General features: G+C 43.0%; 1 protein-coding gene across 2 annotated transcripts in view; it reads right to left on the bottom strand.

Moving 5' to 3' along the window:
- The window catches only part of PHACTR1 (phosphatase and actin regulator 1), a 143,741-nt gene that overhangs the window by 734 nt on the left and 119,382 nt on the right, over positions 1–23,625 (bottom strand). For both annotated transcript variants that reach the window (XM_034063275.1, XM_034063280.1), the window contains 4 exons: positions 18,616–18,671; positions 13,650–13,711; positions 4,947–5,087; positions 1,650–1,726 (listed from right to left, as the gene is read on the bottom strand). In XM_034063275.1, coding sequence (XP_033919166.1) covers positions 1,650–1,726; positions 4,947–5,087; positions 13,650–13,711; positions 18,616–18,671 — 336 coding nt within the window. The remainder of the gene's footprint in view (positions 1–1,649; positions 1,727–4,946; positions 5,088–13,649; positions 13,712–18,615; positions 18,672–23,625) is intronic.

The raw sequence follows: 23,625 nt of genomic DNA, 5'->3' as shown, positions 1-23,625 counted from the left end.
CTGCTTAATGACATGAATAGCTCATTACCTTTCTAATGATTTTATAATGGTGATTTATCTAAGTTTGTTTAATGGAATTACTCTATTTTGTTTAAGCATCCTTCTTTCAAGTGCATATTTTCCAAAGCCACTTGTCTAACCAGCAAGTCCTGCTGAATTTCAGGCAAGGCCTTATTCCAATTTCTGTTACATTAGCTATAGCCCTGAGTATGCCTGGCTCAGACTTAGCTAGTCAAAGCCACTCAGCAGCTTTCACATACAGTGGCACCTCAAAAGGGTCACGGCTCGCCCCAACACTGTGAGAGAAGCAAATACTGCCCAGAAACCTGTGAAAGCCAAGCAGGTGGAGAGACTTCTGGAAAACTAAACCAATCTCTATGTTTGTGGGATGCTAAGGGCCTCATGGAAGTCAATGGAGCTGTCAGTTGACTCCTTGTAGCAACACTCCCTTTAAAACGAAACAGCCTCATCTTTTCTAAACATGTCATTGCTCTCCTGGAGGAGTGAGCCAAATGTCCCCCAAAGGCTGAGTCACTGCGATCGATAGATTTAGGCCAACTGCACACTCTAAAGCTTCTTCCAGACTTTGTTGCTCAAAGGCAGCTGGCTTGTCTCCAGCAGCACTCTCTTACTGCAAACCCTGGTGCAACCACCCTAACACATGCTAGGAAGTAGACGGAAGATCGTTTCTGCAAGGGAGTATGTGTATTATACATGTGGTGAATTTTAATATAATTGTTAATTTATGCACATGAAAATCCCCTAATACAAAATTAATTTTGCCTTAAGCTTTATCTACATTTTTCTTAACAGTACTGACTGTGTATTTCATGAGCATCTAGCTGATGAATGTATTAATAAATGGGCAGCTCCATTTCTGCACCAGATCGGACTGTCAGTTGTCTCCAATACCTAACGCCTATCTTTAATGTCTAACAGTGAGCAGGGGTTAAGGTTGATATGCAAAGGCCTGGCTTCAGCTGACATGCCAGGAGTTCAGCTCATCTCAGCATCAAAGCCAGAGCAGGCTCGGCACAGTCTGTGTGAGGGGACGTGTCCTGACCTTCCAGCATGCCTCGGCCCTAGCCTGTCAGAGAGGAGGGTTGTTAGTTTGGGGTCATAGATAATGCATCAGCCTCTAAACTTTTAAACAAAAAAAGTCTAAAAGTGTAAAAACTAATGCCTCTCATCATGTCAGTCTTGCTATTTCTCTATTGCATTGCCTATAGCAGGATGTGGACGGCAGGACTGAGCAACTGAGCATGTGGGACACACGTAGTTTGGAACAGCTGTATGCTCAGTGGGGTTTGAGTGTGTGCTCATCCATGCCTATGTGCTGGTTCTGCAGGAGTTCCCTGTCCTCCTTCAGACACCAACGCCACTTCTAATATCAAGAGAAAAGACACACAGCTAGAGCATCAAGACTTAAAAAATAAAGGGATGTTACACATCATTAAACAGCACATGGCTGTGTAATGCCACGTAATGGGGCAGCGTGAATTTGTGTGAGTTTCTTTTACAGCCTGTAATTCTACATGTTGTCTAGACCTCATGGTGTGTTCAGTCGGTGTTGGAGAAGCAGCTGCTGCGTTTTCCTTTTGAAATCAACAGTATTCATTGATAGTCTTAAAAAATTAATCTCAGCTTACCTTGTTAGATGCCTACTTAATTCATGAACTTCCATTTCACTGCTTTTAAATTCATTAAGCTCTTTTCGAATGGCTGCCTGCAAAGGACAAATAAACTCATAAATGTATAATTGAGAGAGATCAAAATAAGTTCACTTTGTTCTCAGTATATTAGAAGTGAAGAAAACCATAAAGCTTTAAAATACGAAAAGGAACAGATATACACATATTCTAAATCACATCAAGGGAAGAGATAAATGCTTCATTGGAACTGCCTAATTTGAGAACGTATCAGATAATACAGATACAGAATCCAATTCTGCTTATTGTGTAAACACTATCATGTACAAAACCCAGATTAGCATAAGCATGAGTAAAAAAAATGTGCACCACAGTTTGTCAAACACAGCAATCTGTTTTGGAGCTGCACTGTGAGTAAACTGGGCCTGGACACTGCCAGGCTCATGTTTGAGGTATCTGCCACCTTTATGGGGTCTTGAATTTCCTTGGGTGAAGTTACCTGAAGTGGCTGAGGTTACCTGGGGGGAAAAGGCAGATGCCTGGCTCCCTGCCCTCTGCTTTGCCTCAAACTGTACCACTCTGACCTCCTCCTCCCTTCTGCCCCAGCTGTGGCATTTTATTGAGCTGATGCCACACACTAATCCAGCAGAAAACTAGCCACAGGTGGTTGTATTCAGCATCTGCAGGAGACCCGGTTACCTACAGCCTCTGGGGCTTGTCCTTGAGGGAAAAGAACACCAGGGCTGACTGGCAGGAAGAGGAGTATGGAATAATAAAAAAATGGAGGAGGTGAGTTGGAAGGACTCAGCTCTGTGGTAGAGACAGTGCTCAGCAAAACTGGCTCAAGTCCCAAGCCTAGAGTCAAGGCTTCTGACAACCTGTGATATTTGTAAACCGCAAGTGAGTTTCACTGTGAGCATTTGGAGAAGATGTGCAAGGTGGCTGCTGTGGCCTAATGCTCCCCTGGGTCCAAGTGTGCTGCCGCTTCTCCCTGTGATACTGAAAACATCAGCATCAGGGGATGCAAGTGGCACCACTGGTCTGTCAGGAATTTTCCTTGATGAAGGAAATCTAAACTGGTACAAACAGCATGAGCCCAAACCAGAGTTTCTGCAACAGTCACCGATCCAGCCACTAACTACGTTTGCCTTGACAAGCCCTAAGTGATAGGCTTTGTGACTGTGATCCACAGAGAAGGCCCCTTGTGCTCTTTGTGTACAGCTCTGTTTTTTTATTTACCTAAGAATGTCTGTCAGGCTCTGCTTCCATCTATCAGGACAGAGCAACAGTGGTGCAGCAACTCAAGGGCCTACCTTCAGCAGACCAATTTGCTACTTCAGTGAGGCCACATGGGCTGCTTATTCCCACAAGGTCTGACATTTATCACCCTCTGCATCCCTTGTCTGTTGAAGAGAATTAAAAGTGCCCTTTTTGTTCCTCTCACAGTGAGACCTGGCAAAGATGAAGTCAGACTGAAGGCAATTCCCTACATCCAGCACACAGAACAAGATTTACTGGCAAACACAGAAGTCCATTACTAATATCTGTTTTTCAATAAACTTCGCCTGTTCTGACCAATAAAGACAGTTATTGAATCAAAGCTCTGGAAGAAAATAAAAGATTATTAGGATGTTGCAACTTTTTCAGGCATTGTGGAGTCCATTCCAATTTGTCCAGCTATTTTTTCCAACAGTGGATGCAGCAGTGGGGAAAAGCAGGTAATCTGAATGGCAGAAACCAGAACACTGGCCACAGGACCCAAAGCCAAAAGAGAAATATCTGCTTCCTTATGCCATGAGGGGCATTAATATTAGAGTGACAAACAATTCTTCTGCATTGCTGAGAAAAGATTAATTTGGAGAACTCAGGCCCTTTGGTCAGGGTACTGACTTTGCATGTGCATTATGAAAGAGTGAGCTCAAAGTACTTTGCCTCAATGCTAAATTCTTTACCAGGCTACATTTAATAGTGGTATTTAATACTTGTTCTTTTCACAGACACAGGATGAGGAAGGACCTCTCTCGACACCAATCTTCCCCCTTCCCATCTGAAGTTTCTCCATGCCTTTCATCCCAGACAGGGATCTCTCAAAGGCTGCAGAACCAATTGGAGATAGTTTTATTCTCCCAATTGGTAGATGTGGGGGGGATTCTAAGTCACTCGTATAAGATCTTGTCCAACATGGTGACATAAAACGGGAAAAGCTAATTCAACCCAGTATGTTACGGCCTGTGAGCAGTCCAGGCGACATTTTTCTGATTTTCAGATCAGTTTATGCTGATATCCAAAACTAAACTGAAAAAAGCCCTGTCAAGGAGTAAACCAGTGCTCATGAAACTATACAAATCCTTTGGTTAAATTATACAAGTGTAACAGGCTGCCCTTTCCTCTGTGAACAAAACCAACAGCACTATAAGTGAGTGGCATGGCCAGAAATCCTGCTCCTGCCTCTAAACATTTGACATCATGGTCTCCATTGCTGCATGAGCACTACAGCAAAGAAATAGGCAAGGCTTGAGTTTAGGTACCTGAAAGTCTTTAAAATTGCATGGGCATCATAGAGTGACTGTAAGCTTTGGAATCACTGATCAGCCTTATAGTCCTCTTTTCTTACAGTGGCCATAAAACATTTAAATCTTCCTGAGGCAACACTTAAGACCCTCAAAATGTGACTTGATATAATTTGCCAGTGATTTAACCCCTCTGTCACCAATGCCACAGATATCTCTCACACCAGAGACACCACTTAGCGAAAGTCCCACCAGGGCTCAGAGGACAATGCTCTCAGTACAAAACATGCGTCTTTCCTTTCTCTGCAGGGCTCATGTAATTTCACTTCAGTACTTACAATACTCTGCATTAGAAATCCTGAGTAAAGGCCCCTGCTGTAACACACTACAGAGAAGTTACCTGGCTTCGGTGGGATGGAGCATTTTTGCACCCAGACCTGTTCTGTCCTGACACAGCAATTCTGGCAAGACCAAAACCAACAAAGAAATAATATGGCTGCCATGAAGACCCTTCCTCAAAGGCCTTGATATCCTTTTGCCTGTGTTTAAAAGGTGTAATGCTGCTAACCTTGCTCCTAATTCCCACGCATAAAGAAGCCTTCTTGCCAAAGATTTATGACTCAAACAACAAACCTTAAGAATGAGAAGAAACCACAGGTGTGTGGGGAAGGGATGTCAGGTGCAGGTTTATTCCTTGATGGCCATGGGACCTGTGGGACCCACGGGATGCTGTTTGCTGTGACATGCTCTGTTCAGATCATGGCTCTCCCAGAGCTGCTCCACTTACTTTGTCAGCGGCTGTGAGTCGTGTCCACGGTTTGTCTGCCCTCCTGTCATAGTCCTGCGCATCTGCCACTTCCACGTAGTCACTGAAGCGGATGAGGATCTTCCTCTCACGTAGCTCTTCTACCGTGGGCCTTTGACTCAGCTGCGGGTTTGAGGAAGGAGTGAAAAAAGACATCAGGACATCACTTTTTCCCTGCAGAGTGCTGCTTGCTTGGGGATTTGTTTTACTACAACCATCACTATAGGGGTTCAGACATTCCCAGCTCCATTCTTTTTGTCAACCTTTCACAGAATTGCTACGTGGGACATAACCTCTTGTTATGGTACGTTGAACATTATCCCACCTTGCTGCTGGAGCAGCTCACTGTTTGGGAAGTGGCTATGGCTGAACACTCTAATCCTGGGCTGAAGTTGATCCCCCAGCCAGAAATGAGAAGTAACACAGGAAAGTCTTGGAGTGCAGCGATGTCTCAGGAAGAGACAAAGAACACAAGACAACTTTAAAACTACCTGCATAGGCTGTATGCTCCCCAGCCTTGAGCTGCTGTGTGTGCTTCTGTGCTGCCTGGGAATGGTCAGGCAAAGGCACTAGGATGCTCCTGCCCTGAATTATGTGCAAAAGATAACAAACTACTTTTCTTACCATTCTGATATTCTCCAGACTTGTCCTTACCTCCTGAAAAGGTAGGCAGGATGATGAGTAGTACTTATTGAACTTGTCACTGTATGCTGCAGCTCTATTTTGTGTCACAGTGTATTTGACTTCTAACAGTTTACACTGCATACTACAAGCCAAAAAAGAAAACAATTGCAAGTGTGGATGGTATCACGCAAAGACAGCATCTTCATTGTTCCAAAGCATTTCTGTCAAATTCCACAGCAGAAGAGGCAGCCACAGTCAAAACTCTCAAATGATATACACTAGTGTGCTGGTAGTCCACCTATTATACAGTCAGTTAACATGGCTAGGGACAGGAACTGGCTTTTCATTTGCATCATTCTCCTTGGATGCACAGCATGCTGGTGAAGAACTTCTTTACTGTAAGAGTGACAGAGCACTGGAACAGGTTGCCCAGGGGGGTTGTGGAGTCTCCTACGCTGGAGATATTCAAGGCCCGCCTGGACAAGTTCCTGTGTGATGTACTCTAGGTTACCCTGCTCTTGCAGGGGGGTTGGACTAGATGATCTTTTGAGGTCCCTTCCAACCCTTGGGATTCTGTGATTCTGTGATGTCAAAAGCAATTACACAACTAGTTTTGAAGAAGGTGCTACACATACATGTGCACATGGCTCTACATTAGCTGCAAAAGTCTCACTACTGGAATGAAACATCAGACATCAAGGAAAATAATAGCCTGCTAACACTTAGCTACACAGTGTATCATACTATTCCCACTCACTAGGAATAGGTGTGTGTTACAATAATTCACCTTTGTTAATAATGAAGTCTAAATATTTCATAAAACTCTTGAGACTCTATTCTGCGAAGTTATTTAGGGTCTTGAATCCACCTTCCTTCAAAATTAAGTATCTCAGTTCTCTGCATTTCATCTTCCAGGGAGAATTAAAGATTCAAACCAGCCAAGACACTAAGTGGAGGGTGAAAAATACCACCATTCTCCAGCATTTGGATGCTGATGCAAGACAGCTGCACCACCCCATCCTGCCTCTAGCTTTAAATACCTGTGTGCTTGTTCTTGGCATGCATGGTTGCCTCTTCTAGTTTTAGGAAAGATGGTTGTGCTAGGAGGTGACAATGGGGTTGCCCTTCTTACACTGATAACCCTGAGCTCACAAACTGGATTCAAGCATCTCATGCAGAGTGTTTGCAAAGGGGCACTAATGCCCTGCCTGTGAGATGCTCAGGAGGACACATGAGGTTCTATCCCTTCTGGCTGCAGCCCAGCCATTTTGTACACACCAAAGGCAGAGAAACCACAGAAAGGAAGTGTAACCAGGAGCACAGCTCTACACTCCACCACATAATGCCCTTGCCTAGGACAGCTGGCATCAGTCAAGTCACAGCTCAGCAGTTTGTATATGATCTCCAGAGCCATTTTATAGTAAATAATGATATTTAATAGGGGAAAAGCTCCTTGGTGGTTTGAAAAAGAACAACTTCAGAACTTCTGAATATTGCAAAGATCTTACACTAGACAGTTTTCTACACCCACCTTCGTCTATGGGAGGCGTGAAGTTTGCTGGAGGGAGCTGCTCTGCGTGTGGTTGTCACACAGCATTCCTCCTCTTTCTTCCCAATGCTTACCAAGAAAAGCCGCATTTTGTATACCCACATTCAGGCCAGTTATGCTAAGGTCAGCCCGTGAGGTTTGCAAGAAGCACACCTTTCTGAACTCAGACTACAAAAGTTTTGCTTTTCAAAAAGCAAAGTGCATACACAGCAGGCATAACTTTTTTGGCTGTTTTTAGACAATGGAATAAATATATCTCTGAGCTGGGGCACCCTGTCAGAAAACAATGTTGTGTCAGAGGGCACAATAAGGTAGGCTGAAGTACATTTAGATTTAAAACTTGCTTTTTGTTCTAATGGAACAAAATTGTCTCTTCAGCCTGCAGCCCCGATACCTACACTTAAGTCACCTGCAAGCCAAACGCACACTGCAGGTAACAGAGGGGCTTTTAACAAAAGCAAGAAAACCGAAGTGCTATCCCACACTTGGAGTATAACCCTAGTTATACTATCAGTGAGGTGTCTCTGTCCTGACCTCATCTTGAATGTGATTCCGAATTGGTAGGTTTTTCTAGTTGCTGTAGTACTAGGAGCTGCAGGTTTGTTAGCACTGATAGTGTTATTATCCAAATGGCACAGCAGAGTTTTGCTTCTGATTATTTAGAATGTAACCCCTGACTCTGGAAACAGAGAATTTTCATGCTGAAATAATATGGCTATACTCAAAAATTTCAAAGGGTGGGACTCCATCTTTACTTGCTTCTACTGCTTCTTTTCACACAACATCATGAATTAAGGATGAATCACCAACCTTATCTCCAGATTTCTCAGCTTTTAACATTTCAGGACATACCCTAGATGTTATTTCATCTTGGAATGGATTTTTTTTCCTAAATAAGATGTCTTACTACACTGATGACACCAACAGAATATGAAATGCTGTGAATTACACTTGGTTTTCCTAAACAGCTACAAGGAAAGCAGGAACTGCTACGAGCTTCTCAAGCTGAAAGAGGGCTTTAAAAAACCCAGCTCCGTTTCACAGCTTCTGTCAGCTCCTGACATTACCCAGCTTTCACGTTTGTGCTAATCAAAGCAATTAGCAAGTCTGTACAAAGGAGAAGGCAGGCGGCTGTTGATACACTGAAACATGCAGTGCCAGGCTGCTGGCTATAGGCAGTGTCAATAAGGCAAAAGCATCGAATACCACAGCAGTGGTGGTGCTTCTGCTGGCAATGTGAATTCACTGCTGGTATTTACTTCAGTGCTGCACAGGGTCTTAAACAGCTAATCTGGCTTGCTGGGTATATGTTGAAATCAAAGAAATGACAGTAAATATTGAGTCACATAGGAAAATTCTCATGTTTGCAAATGCACAGAAGTCAAATCAGGTGCATCACCTGCACATTTCACATCACTGAAACCCTTGGGTGAGTGTGAAGAACAGTGCACTGAGTTACACATGAAAAATGTCAAGGGCATAAGCACATTATGAAACTTTGGCACTAATGCTCATTTTTCAATCTTAGGTGATACCTGAATGCAAGACAGAGTAAAAGCTGATGCTTCTTTTGCTCTAAAGTCATACAACTATTACTGTACATTGTTTGAGACATCCTGCCTTTGCTTCAGAAACCTGCAGTCAGTGCCATTTCAGATACTTATACACCCCATCAGAGTGGTGGGCAGCATCCCCATGGCCACAGAGCAGTTGGAGCAAGTGAAACATAGAGACCAAACAACCAGCTCAGGGTGACCCGGGAGGCCTGGGGCAGAGCTATGAACAGAAAAGAGATGCACTGTCATGCTGTGAGAAAGTCCTGAAATCCACAGCTTATGAGTTCATGTGTAGCCATAAATTTACATATATTTACACATATAAACACACAAAACCATATTCAGTACATCAGAAAGTCAATCTGATCATACTAAATGTAAAGAGAGGGACAACCACACCAAATGGTTTTCTAAAAACCATTAATTAAAGCTACAGTAATTGAACAGTTAACAAACTGCCCTCTTTCTCATGCCACTGCAGGTGTTTCTTGTGAGCTGCTAAGCATGAGAGTGGCTCAGTATGTTTGGGCTACCCGGAGTACCCTTACCTCTTAAACAGGTGGGGAAACAGACCTGCAGAACAGGCTCAGACTGGCTCCACTGTAGGTGTCAGTTCAGTGTCTGTTCATGTTGAAGGCACATCTCACCTGAGATCTCACCTTAGGGTTCTTTTTTATGACATGTCAGCTGCAGTGCAGTCTCTTAGGTCAAAATTGCTTAATACTACACAGTCCTTGCTCAACACCTGACAATGAGCACTGCTGCTTCTAAGAGGCAGAAGGAACTGGGCACATTTGTAAATTACAGTAAAAGGACACAGTCAAGGACACGGTACAACTGCCTTCACCAGGCAGTGGTGCTCCAAGTGGAGGGAAGGGTCTCACTGAACTGTGTGGTGAGTGACCTCATTATTTGAGTGTGAACCTGGCAAAAATACCTTTTGAAGTAAATGGATGTCTATTAATGCAAAAGCAGTGTAAAATAAATGAGGACAGGACCTCCCATATCTTGTCACTGGAGATTAAGTTTTCTTCTATATATTCTGGATCACTGGAGGTAGAAATGGGCACATTTCAGGCTTTAATACCAAGCCAATTTCCAAGGGAAGGTTTAACACAAACCCCCTTTGGTCTTGGCATGGGAAATGAAGCATACCCAAGCACTGCCACCACGTAAAGTGGAAGGGGATGTACTCTTGCCAGGTTGGTCTTGGGATTTAGTCAAATGCGAAATGCTGAGTTTGCTCCACTTGTTGTCTTGTCACTTCATTATTGCCTACTTTGTTACCTTGCTAAAATGTTATGATTGTTATTTAAGGAATAAATCAAGGTGAAAAACTACAGATCCTAACCAGCAGTGCACACAACCTCTCTTCTTTGTTCCTCACCTTTTGTGGTAAGATGCAGGAGCAGGACATGATGAAAATGCCCTGAAGACCTTTCCTTCTGACTCTAAGTGCAGTTTATCCAAATTAAACCCCAGCCTCTTTTCTTCTCTGACTTTTCCCCGTTCCCTACTTCCCTCTGATGAATCCCACCTCTCTCAAGAGTTCATTATTTTGAACAGCCCATGCTGCTGCAAGCCAGCAAAGGTCAGTTACAGAAAAGATTGAACTGCAAGGCATTTCCCAGTGAGGCACCAGTGAACAGAATGTTTCAGTTGTACCAGGGCAGGAATTCAATGGGAGCAAAGATTTCAGATTATTGTATGGATTATAAAGGGCAGCCACACCTCATCATTTTGGTTGTTGATGTGACAGCTACAAGATTTTTAGCTTTGGAGCTAGACCTCTGGGAAATACGAGCTATTGACAGTGGGGGATAAGAGGCTATAAACAGCTCTGGGGAATGGGGAGCATGATGCTACCTGGGAGGAAAGAAGGTAGGAAGAGTTTTATTCCTCTTTGCATGTGATTTTAACATGTTCTTTTAATCCAGGCTACAACTCTATCTCTAATGCAAGTCCTCAGGAAGAGTTCAGGCTTTTGTTAAATTGCCTTAGTGTTGGAGAAATTAACTGCAGTTCAGAGTGGATACATTCTTAGTAGTAATTCCTGGGTGTCTGGATTTCCGCATGGAAGGAACCCATCTACAGCACTACTCCCAGAGGGCTTTTGCACATTAATGTTCCAAGAATAGGCTTGTGGGCCAAGAGCAGTGCTCAGAGAAAAAAGGTCCCCACATCCCTCCACTCAAATGATGCAAATCCAGTGTGCCTAAAGTTGCTCAGTGTGCCCCAAGGGGCAGGGAGAAAGAGCACAGCAGCAGCTGGATGTACAGAACCTGTCCATGGGCATCTCAGGTGACAGCAAGTACACTTCACCTTTCCTTGGACAGGAGGGACATGAGCTATGGAAAAACTGTACTGAACAGCATTCGCCTCCATTTTGTTCTTTGAATGGCAGCTAATCCCTATGCCCAGTTAATTTGGAGTTAGATGAGTCTGAGAGGATGAAAAGTGCTTAAAGGGGCAGCTCGCTATAGGTCACCTAATCTAAATTTTCTTTTAGAAATTGCCTGTCCAGATGATGGATTCAACTGGATATTTATTGCTGACTTTATAAGGTGTCTAGACCTAGCAAGGTAATCTTACTTATTACAGAGCGTCATGTTACAACTTATCATCATAATACTGTAACAAAATGTCAGCGCTAAAGGAATTTTAAGAACAGCTTTTTAATGGATGAAATGGGTTGTTCCCTTGGAGTTGGAATGATGCCACTGAAAAAAACAGAGACAGTAGCAGCTATTCTAGTGCAAGGTCAAAAGTCTCGTCACCAGCTTCTGCAGAACCCCCTTCCCTTTTTATTACCAACTACACATGGTTGCAAGGAAGCAATATGGCATATTTTCCTTATGTTGAATTTACCCTGGGGGCATGTGTGTGCATTAAAACTCAGTGCAAACAGAAAGGGCTGCTGGGCAAAACCACTTGCCGTGCTCAATTAAACTTCTGCTCAATCTGAGGTTTAAAATCCTTTGGTAATAAGACTTCAGTACAAATCAACAGAAGGAGTCTGCCACTCTGCTGCAGACACAATGACACATCTGGGACATGCTCATGAAAGACAGAGCTGGGGAATAACAACTATTTTTGCAGGATTCACTAGGTGGCTGGCATCTTTAGTTGTTATCTATCCACTTACACACTTTATTCCCTCCTTTCCTCTAGTGATTTCTGAGCTTTTATGACAGTATGTTTGGTAGGTGAGAACAAAACCTGTTGTTAGACCAGGCCTGTGGTTCTTTTTAATGAAAATTACATGTGTCACTAGGTCAATTTACAACAGTTTAAAAAGATTATCAAAATCAAACAATGCCAAGTCATACTCACAAACATGAGGGAGAAAAATCTTTACTAGGGAAGAAGCCACAAAAAGGCTAAAAGGAACATTACTGGGAACAGGGGTATGAACATTAAAGAGCCAGCTGCCAGGGGCTCAGGCTGCTGCTGCTGTCACTCCTGTTCCTATTTAAAAGTGCAAATAAGACAAAGAAATCTCGCAGAAGACTGCTGAGGTTTCAGGGAGCAGACACTGTTGTGATGTTACAGCAGCCTGGATATGTTAATTGAGCATGTGGCTGTGGCCTCTGCCTGCAACAGCTAATTCATGTGCTTCATACCTTTCCTACAAAATAGCGGAGGATGGAAACTGCATGTCAATAATGCTAGTGGAGTTAGCAAGCCCTCACTTTTTAGGCAGCAGATAGGGTATGGATAGCTTTGCTTTTTATCTGTTACTGATGTTCATAAAATGGCATCAAGCTTTGGACTGGAATCCTGTACATGTTCACCTGTCAATGTACAGGGAAACTGAAAGCCTGGTAAGATGGTATTTCTAGCCTTTGTGCAGAGCCTAAGTCCCATGAGACATCTGCAGTGCAGGTTCTTTCAGACAGTGCTATGAGAGAATGTGAGACCATCACTGCCATTGTTGCCAGGAATTTAAGTGTTATAAAAATATTACAGCTCTCTGGGTTGCATTCTTAGCCCCTGCAGACAACAACAGTATTCTCCCATTGATGAGTGAGAACTCTGCTGATTTACAGGAGCTGAGAAAGCAAGCAATTCAGCTCTCTGAATGTAACCTCTCCATGTATATTCAGAGCCCTTTCCTCATCATTATTTATACTGTGAAAATTTGCAACCACATAGGTCAAAAACACTAAGTCACCTAAAAATGTACAGGAAGGGATTGGCACTGCTTCATAAGCATGTAAGTTCTTAAGGGGACTTTCTCCATCTCTGAAGATAGGAAATATGTCAGTGGTGAAATAAAGTTTATCCGCAGTAACAGGATGCATTATTGGCTATATATGGTGGGGCATCTGCAGGCATTTACACTAGCTGGGAAACTGAATATGCATATCTGAAATGACTGTTCTTCACTTTTAAGAGTAAATGACTTTCAAATGGGAGGAAAATCAAAACCAAACTATGCTTTTTTGCTCATCCTTCCCTGCCAATACAAGATTGTTTTCTGCACTATACGCCATTTGTGAGTGCTTGTCTCTAGTTTAAATGCCTCAAGTGACAATCTCCCTTTTCAGAAAAGGTTTATTTCCCAGTTTTATGCCTTTTTTTAGATGGAATCCTTGAATGCAATCAGCATTGTTTTAACTTTGCTCTCTTCATAATGGCTGCAGAAGCCATTACATTTACAGGAAGCAGGGTCGGACCAGTGCTAAGCTCTCTGTCCTTTGCTGTTCAAAGCTCCTTCAGTTATGACTTTTGTCTTTTTTCAAGATGTTATCAGCAATAGCTTGCAAAATGGCTCACTTTACTCTGTGGACTTACACCTTGTAACATTGGTGATTTCTTTTAAAGACTGCTTTGAAGACTTGTTTCACACTGTACATTTGAAAATGGTGCTGAGGAAAAGGAAAAAGGCAAACAACTGCAGTTGCAGGGAGAAAGTTATAGTAGTGTCATAATAGGATCAAAGTTGTTTCTCACCTTACGTGTTAACCTTCGCTTTATCTCTCGTTTTTCCTCCTGCTCCTCTTGCTCATTCCGGGCTGTAAAAGATTTACAAGGATCTCAGGCTGTGGACTCATCAGGCATGCACAGTATGCAACAAAATAAGCTTCTCCATCAGTATATTAATGTTTCAGGACCTCTCTGATGCACAGTGGGTCCCTCTGGGGCTGGTGTACTTCCTCAATCCTTAGCTACCGTGCTTCTTCACACATTTCATCAAACATCTACAGCCTCCTTCCTTTCCCTGTGTTGGCATCTCTTCATGTGTGTCACTCTCTAGAAGGGCCAGCTCTTCAGAAACTGTCTCACAACCCACAGGCCCAGTCCCTCAGAGGGTTCAGCTACGATACGGTTGGAACTTGTGAGGATGCAAGGCCAGTGGCTGGAAGAGAAACATACTTTTTTCCCATTTACAGAATAATTTCTAGCAGCTCCTCTTTTGGGAGAATGGAAAAAAAATCAGAATAGGGGTGCCAGGCAAAAACTGCAACTTTCCATGAACTGAGCAGTGCAGGGAGAGAGTGTCCTTCATGAGCCTTCACAACACATTGGAGCATAAAAGCACATCCTAGGGCAATTCACTTTCAACATGAAGCCAAAAGATCATGTTATAGGTTCATATCAGGGCAAATCTCAAACATTATCCCTCAAGAAGACAATAACATTTGAGTATACTAACTCTTCTTCAACTGAGGAGCAGGCTATCGTGCAGGTCTTTGCACTGAACTTCACTGAAACTCTCTAAGAGCCCAGGTTTTTAGATACTCGTCTCCTCACCCAGGATCTGTGTCCACTGCTTTGTTGACAGCTGAACTGCTCCTTACTCCAATCATGCCTGCGTGTAACAAAGGAGAGCGAACACAACTCATCAGCTTTTCCAACAAGTACCCTTACTCCTGGTGTGATCCATTTTTCACTCAGATAGGACTAGCTCAGGCAGGAATAACTCTCTGCAGGGGACATTAAGGATTTCAAAGTCCAGTTTGGAATAGGTGGCTTGATTTAAATTGTCCAACTTTGGACTGAATTAAACCCAAGGGGGGAATCCCATGTTCCTGTCTACTGATCCTGCAGGAGAAGCAGGCACCTCTGGCAGAGTGGCAGTAACAAACCGCCAGCCGTAACTTCTTCAGCCATGAGAGCACAGGTCACCACTCCCACTAACCAGCTGGGACCGGCCAAAAATAATGTAAGGAAGCCCTAACCCAGTCTGCACACAGTGGAGGAGATGCAATTTTTCAAAACAGGGGCTTTCCCTAAACAGAAACAAGACCTGATGTTCAGAGACCACAATGGGCTCTGAACAGGTGAGCAGGGCTAGGCTGGAAGCCAGGTTTCTGCTGCTCAGGGCAGGAGAGCTGGGAGATCTGTCACAACTGCTCACTGACTTCACAGGGCTGGGAAATCACCACCAAGGAGGACAAACAGCACGTCAGTGTTAGGATGTTTTACAATATGCTGCTTCTATTTAAATGCCACTTTAACAAAAATACCGCTTCCATTTTCATGAGGAAGGAAACAGATCCTGGAGTAAAAAGAACAGAACACAGCAGGGAGTCACAAATGGCTTTTAAAATGGTAACTGGAATACACACACTGATAAATATATTTTTCCTCTTTCACCAGTTCCTGTCCCTATTGGGCTGGATTCCTTTCTAGCAATTGCTCCTCTTGCAATTTTATTCTTCCCTTTGTGTTTCAAATTTGGAGGAGCTTGTCCTACAAATGCCTACTTTCAGAAATAGAGCCACTAATAAATCCTTGTAAGATTAAGCCAGAGGGACACAGTGCTAAGCAGAGCCCACACATAGGGTAGAACTGCAAGCAGCCAAGGAGTTATATATAATATGTACTTATGGCCATTCATTTCTGTACTTGGTATAAGATGTCTTTCTTTTCTCCTCCTCACCTCTCAGCAACCCACCTTCAGAGAAGCCAGGCAGGCTGAAGGCCTCAGTCATGTAAAAGCTGGGAATTAGGAACACATTCTCCTCCAAAGCCAGAAAGTTACTTTGTTTTAGCTGGGTCTTTTTTAAAGATAATTAAGTCAGGTCCATCTTCTGAAGCTACTTTTGCTTTATTTTATGTGTTCAGGAGATGCTGTGGGTGGGTGTGATTTTGAGGCCTGATTTCTGTGCTGGTGTGAAACGTCCCCTAGTACAACCTGAGACCCTCAGAGCCTAACCTAACCATAATTTTTTTGTGAGGAACTGATGCAATGGGTGTGCCAAGCTGACAACTGAACTACTTGTATCCATCAGAGAAATGTCATGAGGATGGGGCATGAGGGGACTGAGAAATCCTTCCTCATAAACTTGGCCAGCATGTATTAACTTCAAAAAGTGTTCTTCAGTCTTCACACTAACTCTGCAGGTCTGGACTCCACTCACTACATTCCTTTGACTTAAATAAGAGCCAATGAATTATTGGTCATACTTCAACGAAGGACCCTTCTAGCACCAGTGTCCCGGTTCTCTATTTCTTTGCTGTGCATACTGTAATCTTACTGTTGCTACCAGCAAGTAGTGGAACTTGTACAATGGATGCTTTGCTCTTGTAATCCAATAAAGATAATCATCTTATAATCGTTGCAGCAGCACAGAGATAGGAAGCGATCACTTCTTGTATAAAAACTGGCTGTCCCACCACATTTTGTCTATTTCTTCCCAGCAGAATGAGCAGTAATGCAGTTACACATGGTACCAGACATGACATTTACATCAAGGAGATTTCAGCTTTAACTGCAGAGGAAATCCCATGTAGTCTACTTCAGAACTTGCTGGGCTTTCTTTTGTGCCTCTGTGTTTGTCCTCTCTGAACTGGGCTTCTGGCAAATCACTTGACCTGCTTATGCAGAGAATTTACACTCATTATCACTGCCTATGTCTCTTTCTCTATGCTCCATTGTATTTATTATAATTCTCTTTCTCAGAAGACTAGGGAAACGACACAAAGTGATGTACAAACTAGACACTATTTATATTTACTTGTTTAAGGATGGAGAATTTTTATACTTTCTTATTTTTTAAATTATGTAGCTATTCTAATTTTTTGTTCCTTTCCTGCTGTGTTTCACCAAAACTGGGATGCCTTGGAAATTCCACATTACTTTTTCCTGTAATTATGAAGCTGTTTGTCTACCAAGACACACATGTTTTGGGGCAGATCTGTTCTTAGGAACCAAGCTATAAAAATTCCATTTAGAAAACACAATATTGTTCTGGATTCAGGGTAAAATTTTCAAACACATCCATGTCATTTAAGAGCCTTTATCCAATTCAGAAGGAAACTAATATGACTCAGGGGATAATTCTCCTGAAATGTAAGACATCTTCAGATTGCTATGTGACTGCTGTGATTAGCAACGTGACCCTTAGGAGTCACTGCAAGGCACCCAGCACTGGAGATGCTGCCTGCTGATGATGTTGGTTCAAACCCTGCTTCCAAAGCAGCTGCCCAAGATCTCCACTTCCCCCCAGCCAGCCTCACCAGTGCCAGGGTTATGTTTACTGGTCACGCACCAGTGCCAGGTGGTGCATGACACATGTTTGTTCCTAAGTCCCAGGATGACAACATGAGCTGCCCAGAGAATTGGCCTCTGTCCCTCCTTGCCTGAGCCTGGCACCAGTCATGTCTCAGGTTTTTCCTCCTCCAGCTGTTCTGCTACCCTCCTGTGAGGCAATCACATCTGGATGTGCCACCTATATCCCCAGGTTCTGTCCCTGACTCCCTCCAGCAGCCAGTCACTGGAGTTAGGAGTAGGCAGTATGAGCATCGCTACCAAAATGGGGCTGGCCCCAAACAAATGGCTTTTCTGGAAGCCTTGGGCTAGCCCACACTGCTCTGCTGTCCAGTGTTTTCTCCTCTTTGTACTGACAGTGTGTCTCTTTCTTTCTCTTTGTCTGATGTGTAATAACATGAAGAGATGAAATGACCCCGCTGACCATTAACACAATCATTTACTTGCTAGGAATCTGATTTTTAAGTATTTAATCAATCAGTTCTGCCAATTTTCAGCAAATTAGCACATTTTTATCATTCTGTACAATGCAGTTATTTGAAAAACAGGAGAAGGTAAATTCTCCGACCTAAGGAGACATTATGTATGAGGTACCACTTAGAAGTACTTTTTCCTGTAGTAATTTTTAAAAATTTCCCTGGAATGATGCATTTACTAACTAAAGAAGGGAAAAACTTGTTTATTTTGTTTTCTGAAAGTAACAACAGTGAGATAAACAGCTTGCTTTTAATACTCAAACCACTTCAATGTGAGTAAAGAAATTGCAGTATTTTTCCTGTTCTTTCATAAGATTACAAGATTTGTGCTGGACTCAGTCCTGCTTCCCTTGAAGCCGGTGGCAATGTGTCCAGTAACTTAATCCAGGTCAGGGTCTCTTAGTGGTATTTTGCCCCTTTAAAGTATCATATGTTGAGGATCTACCAGCAAATTTTTGGCTGATTTAAAGGAAGAGCTTCAGCAGAACATTTCAGGAAATAATTCCAAGTCACACTGGTTTCTTTCTTCAATTGAATAAAGGCTCCACCTAATCTAGATGCTGTAAAGATTTTTAGGAAAACTAATCAAGCCATGCCCTAATGTCTTTACTAACTTATAACAGGATGCTCATCTGCGTAAGAGCTGCATAAAAGCTTTTCACAATGACCAGCTCTCTGTTTGGAACAGGACTTGCAAAAGAGATTTAAAGTCTGCTTTTTTTCCCCATAGATAGTTCATTCTTGTGAATTTACTGGCTCTGATTTTAAAGAATTGCAGCTCTGGATGTTGCTACAGACTTGCATGCTTATTTGCATTTATGATGCACTTCTTTATTATTAATGATTCGTGTACAGAATAGTTGATGTTCTACAAAAAAACACCCAAAATACATCTAAACTAACCCAAACTAGCTTCAGGTTTAATGTCAGAGGTATCCGGACTTACGTTTCAGTATGTTCCTCTGCTCCAATTCTTCAGCAGTTGGCCTCTGGCTCAGTCGTCTGCGAAAAAAGTCCAAGATCAGTTTTTGGACCATATCACATTCTCCTCAGTTGTCTTGAAAAGTTATTTTGGGGTGTGAGAGGCAGAGCAGAAAGCACTGACACTGCTCCATTATGTACTTGGTACGCCTGGACCATGCGTGACACAGACCATGCTTCGCTTTCGCAGTTTCCTCTGTTTTCAACTCACGAAAGACAAAATACGTTATGTCATCTTAGGCATGACTCTCCCACCCCTACCCCAGGCAGAGCTGCTGAAAGCTAAGCTACACAGATGTCTCCACTTAAGTTACTTCCTCCCATGCTTGCTTTCCGACTCATGCAAGTATTTCTAGCTAAGACCGCGCTAACCCTCTCAGTGCCCTCTTGCCAGCCTCCTGACTGTGCCCTGTTTGTTCAAACAGCATTTGGACACACAGACAGGCCACAGAAAAAAACAAGGGATGGTTTGGCAGTGCTGATGATAGAACAATAGCAGCTGCCCTCCTCCTCCTCCACACCCTCACTGCCCTCCTCCTCTTGTGGCTTTTACTTAATCTTGTATTGAAAGATCAGCGTGACTTTCAGTCAACCTGTACGTAATAGGGTCACAAAACCCACAATCTAATTACAAGTGGGGACCCCGAGCATAAATATGGTCTGAATATTCAGAATACAAAGCAAGGGAGAGAAGCACAAAGGGGTCTTTGGAAAACAAAGTAAACCAAGGAGATGACATCAGAAGTCAGCACTGTTTGGCCTCCTCATACTCTCCTCCAAGTCAATAGGAGTTTTGTCAATGATGCCAATGGCAGGACAGAGCCTCCTCTTCCGTCAGATGTTGCCATTCAGAGATGTTCCGAACTTGGGGGGCCCAGTCTCTGCCAGCTGAAAGGGGGAATACACCTATTCCAGTGGAGAATGTGGAATCACCAGCTTTTCTCTTTCCCATGGCAGATTGAACACTTATCTCATTGGAGAAGTATTGAAAAGGACTGGAGCTTATCCTTAATACAGAAGAAAAGAATGTCTGCAAAGTACTTTGAAGAGAGAGCATGCTATTCAAGTGCTTGCTATTACCATCTTTAAGATACAGTAGCTGTTGCTAACTGGCACACATCACCAAGAGGCAAATAAAACTATTTTATTGCGTTTTTCATGAGAAAAATTTGCCATTCTTAGCCCCACCATGTGTGCCTGCAGGAACTGAGTTATACAAGGTTTTGAACCCACTGCACCATGATGCTTTTCAAGAAGCATCAGAGGGATGTTAATGATGGACTCCAGCTACCCAGTGTGTGGCTGCGCCTATAGAAACAAACCACACAACAAGCAAAAGGAGAAACTGGTCTGAAGAGAATGCCCCCAAAATGGTCCTCCCCTTTCCAGGAAAACAGGGATTGAAGGACTCCACTAACAGTTCCATCAAGAACAGTTCACACTGGAGATTTTCTAACAAAAGGCAGAAGTTTTATCTATCTACACAGGTGATTTGCAAAAGGGACCAAGTCTTCCATGTATTTACTGGGGCACTTACCATGAAGCAGATGAATTTAAACAAAACTTTCACTTCACTGTGTCATTACTTCCACACAGAGGACAGAAATTTCCTCCAATTATACCCTTAGGATTACATGCAACTTCTACTCCTTTGCTACTCAGGAACTTACAAATGATGGGATTCTTCTCCATGTCTGGTAGGACCCATAGTGACAGCCAGCCACAAAAACCTGTATTCCCCATGAGAGTCAAATGTGATTTTATAGACACCATTATCCATGCTTTTCAGGCTGCAGAGTGCTCCTGCCTAAATGATGGCCACCATTTCCAAGTGATGCACTTACATGGTGTAAAAAGCTATGACACTTTCGATAGCTTCAGTCTGGAGAGCTGAAGCTATCTGCATTCATGGGTTGCTGACTGCTTCTGAACCCTTACAAACCCAAGAATTTTTATAGCAAGACTTAGGGAGTAGGAAAAGATAAAGTGCCCTTTTAGTGGAACAAAATCATGATTAGTCCTTGCAGTGCAAGCACTGAAGGATGGCTGGAGGATAAGGAAGGTAACAAATAGCAGCTGTGGAGACTGCTGGCCTCCAGTACCAGTGTCTGCTTTCATGTCCATGAACTGTTGTCATACCCCTATTTCCACCATCCTTTCAGACTGAGCCTGCTCCTGCTCCCTCATTGTGAGTCCCTCCTTGCTGAGCGCCTCCCACAGTTCTCTCTTCTCTGAATCTCTTACTCTTTTAGTTTAATTTCTCTTGTTGCTACAGTGGCTTCTGCCCCCAAACTATCTTTGGGCTTTGCAAACACCTCCACCAGCTCCTCAGAACAGCATCACTTTAGTCCTTTTTTTCTTGCCTCTTAACTTCTAGGTTTGCCAGATGTTGAACAGCTGGTAGTGTTACTGTCTTTGAAAATCTTGATGCTAGTTACAGATTCTGTAAATCAAAAAATGTAAGCAGCTATTGCTTTGTTACCATGGCTCCAACAAAACAGTATATTTTTCACACCAGATTTCAGTACATCATCTCCAGTGCACTGCTCTGATCTTGGCAGACACCCAGGTGTGATGCCTCCCCTCCTCTACCTTCCCTCCTGTGCTGCCCTGAATAAAGAAGTATTGATGAAGCCCACCTAGCTTGCAGAGGTTCATTTCAGCAGTTTGATTGCAGGATTGCTGCTGTGCCTAACTTCATTTAACATCACAGGGGCTGCATGAGGCTGTCAAGAGGCCAGAGGTTAGGAGACAAATGTCTCATTAGCAGCAGCAACAGAATAAACAGGAGAAAATGGAGGTGAGGAAGGAGCCTGGTGCAACAGCAAAGAACAGATCTGCCTGTGAAAACAGAATTGAGTGGAATGTGGTGTTTGTTGGTTACTCTGGCTGTTTCGTGGAACTGTATGAGCACAGGTGTCTAAGCAGCAGGCAAGACAGGCCTTAAAGAGCAACAACCTTCAACAGCATTTTCTGTATATAAGATTTCTTGTGTGAACATGCTTGACCCTCACTGAGCCATTCATGCTGTTTTGCAATGAGCTTCAGGCATTCAAGGGGATCAGAAAGGTTTTCTTTTGTAATTTGTGCTTTGCAATGTATTGCTTGGTTTACACTTCTGTAAGTATAATATCCAAATTAACCAGTTTGCTCACATTTACAAAGATAAACTTGACAGCAAAACAATTTTCTGAATTAATTCCCTGCATGCTCAAAATGTACCACACTCCTTGTGCCAGAACAGTACAACAAGAGCTGTGCAGCTCTTCATAAGGACATTGTGAGGTGGTTAGTTTAGTTTAGTTTAGTGTTTTAATTCATTTTGGGCTGTGTTGAGGATGTCATGGTTCATGAGTGGGAGTTTGGAGGCATGAGGGACAATCATCAGTTGCTATAGAAGTTTCTGCTCCATGTGGCATTGGCCTGCAGGAGCAATAAAACAAAAAAGTGGTGGTACATCTCCCCAGGCAAAGCAGAACACTTGAATGAAGAGTCCACAGTGATGCTTTTCCCTGCTGTAGAGCGTGGCCATACCCACAGGACTCTCAGGGCAGTGGCCAACTACCTATGGGGATGACAGGCTCTTGCAGCCTTTTTGTCTAATAGTGCTTTAGAGGCAAGTCACACCTGGCTGCCAAGGCTGTCCCCTACTAGGAGGCATGAGTTTTCCCTCCTTAATCTCCTGTTTTGTTGAGGATGAACTTTGATTAATGCCATGGTGGTTACGTGAACAGGATGGTGCTGGGTATGTGTATTCTGAGTACCAGGAATTCATCTTTGCCTCTACAGAGGACAAGAAAATTTAAGAGCTTAGTATAGGGTCATCTGTAAATATAATGGCTTGATATAGTACAGGGCTTGATGGAAAACGATTCCCCATATACTTGCCAGGCTTATTAACTCTGAGTGTTTGGAGATACAAGAGGCAGAACAAAGTAGTTCTTCAGTGCTTGAATGGTTACATCTGGTGCACATGATCCAAGAGCAGGACTGATAGACAAACAGGTCACGGGCGACCACAACAGGGCACATAGCAGCAGTGAGGTGTCCAGAACATCACCAGAACGTGCTCACACAGCTATTCCTAGTAACTTAAGTCACTGTGATGCAAAATAACTTCAGAGCACAGTGAAGCATAATCTCTGGAGTAACTCCTGAATTTATTCTGTAGATGCAAATCTTTTTACTCAGTTGCAACTTGGCCCAAACTACCCTAGAGATTGCTCTAAGAGAGGAGTAAATCTGAGCTGGGCACATGAGAAGGCAGCTGCTACAAAGAACTACTTGTCACATTGCTCTTTAGTTGGCATAAATGAGCACGACTGAAGCCAATAGAAATGTGCTGCTTTACATCAGCTATGTAATTTGACATGAGGAAAATTCAATGGGAGTAAAGAGTCTTACTGTTGCTTAATTTAGCTCGCATTTCTCGACAATAATGCTGATAGCAAAGCAATATTGATGAAGTATAGGCTACCAGGGGCTCTTTGCACTCCCATGCCAAGTACAGAAAATTGGAGGAGAAAAATGGAGGAGAAGCAAATCTTGTATCTGCTTCCACCAGTCAACTGTTAGCAGAGGGCAGGAATGAACTACCTCCTTTCCTTACATCACTGCACAATGAGCAAAAATAGTTGTAAGCCTAGAGATTCACCGCCTCTGAAGTATCAGCCCAGATACTGTCAGCCAGACTTTAGTCTACAGCGAACTATCCTTCTCCTAACAGGATTTATAAAATGGGATTAAATGCAGTTTTACCAATGAGTGAATAAACTGAAGGGATATTAAATAGAAAATCCCTAACCAAAGAAGCAAATATAAGAGTTTGACACCATTAAAATTCCTGTACTTGACTTCATTAAGATGTTGGCTAACCTGTAGGATACATTTTCTTTTCCTTTAAGCTCTCTTTCCTGTGTGACAAGTCTCCCGATATCAATAATGATAATATGCCTTATAACGTCTTTCCCTGAGA

The sequence above is a fragment of the Melopsittacus undulatus genome, chromosome 1, assembly GCF_012275295.1.
Source record: "Melopsittacus undulatus isolate bMelUnd1 chromosome 1, bMelUnd1.mat.Z, whole genome shotgun sequence".
NCBI classification, from domain to species: Eukaryota; Metazoa; Chordata; class Aves; order Psittaciformes; family Psittaculidae; genus Melopsittacus; species Melopsittacus undulatus.
The sequence above is the reverse complement of the archived record's forward strand: the minus strand, read 5'-3'. Positions and strand labels throughout refer to the sequence as shown.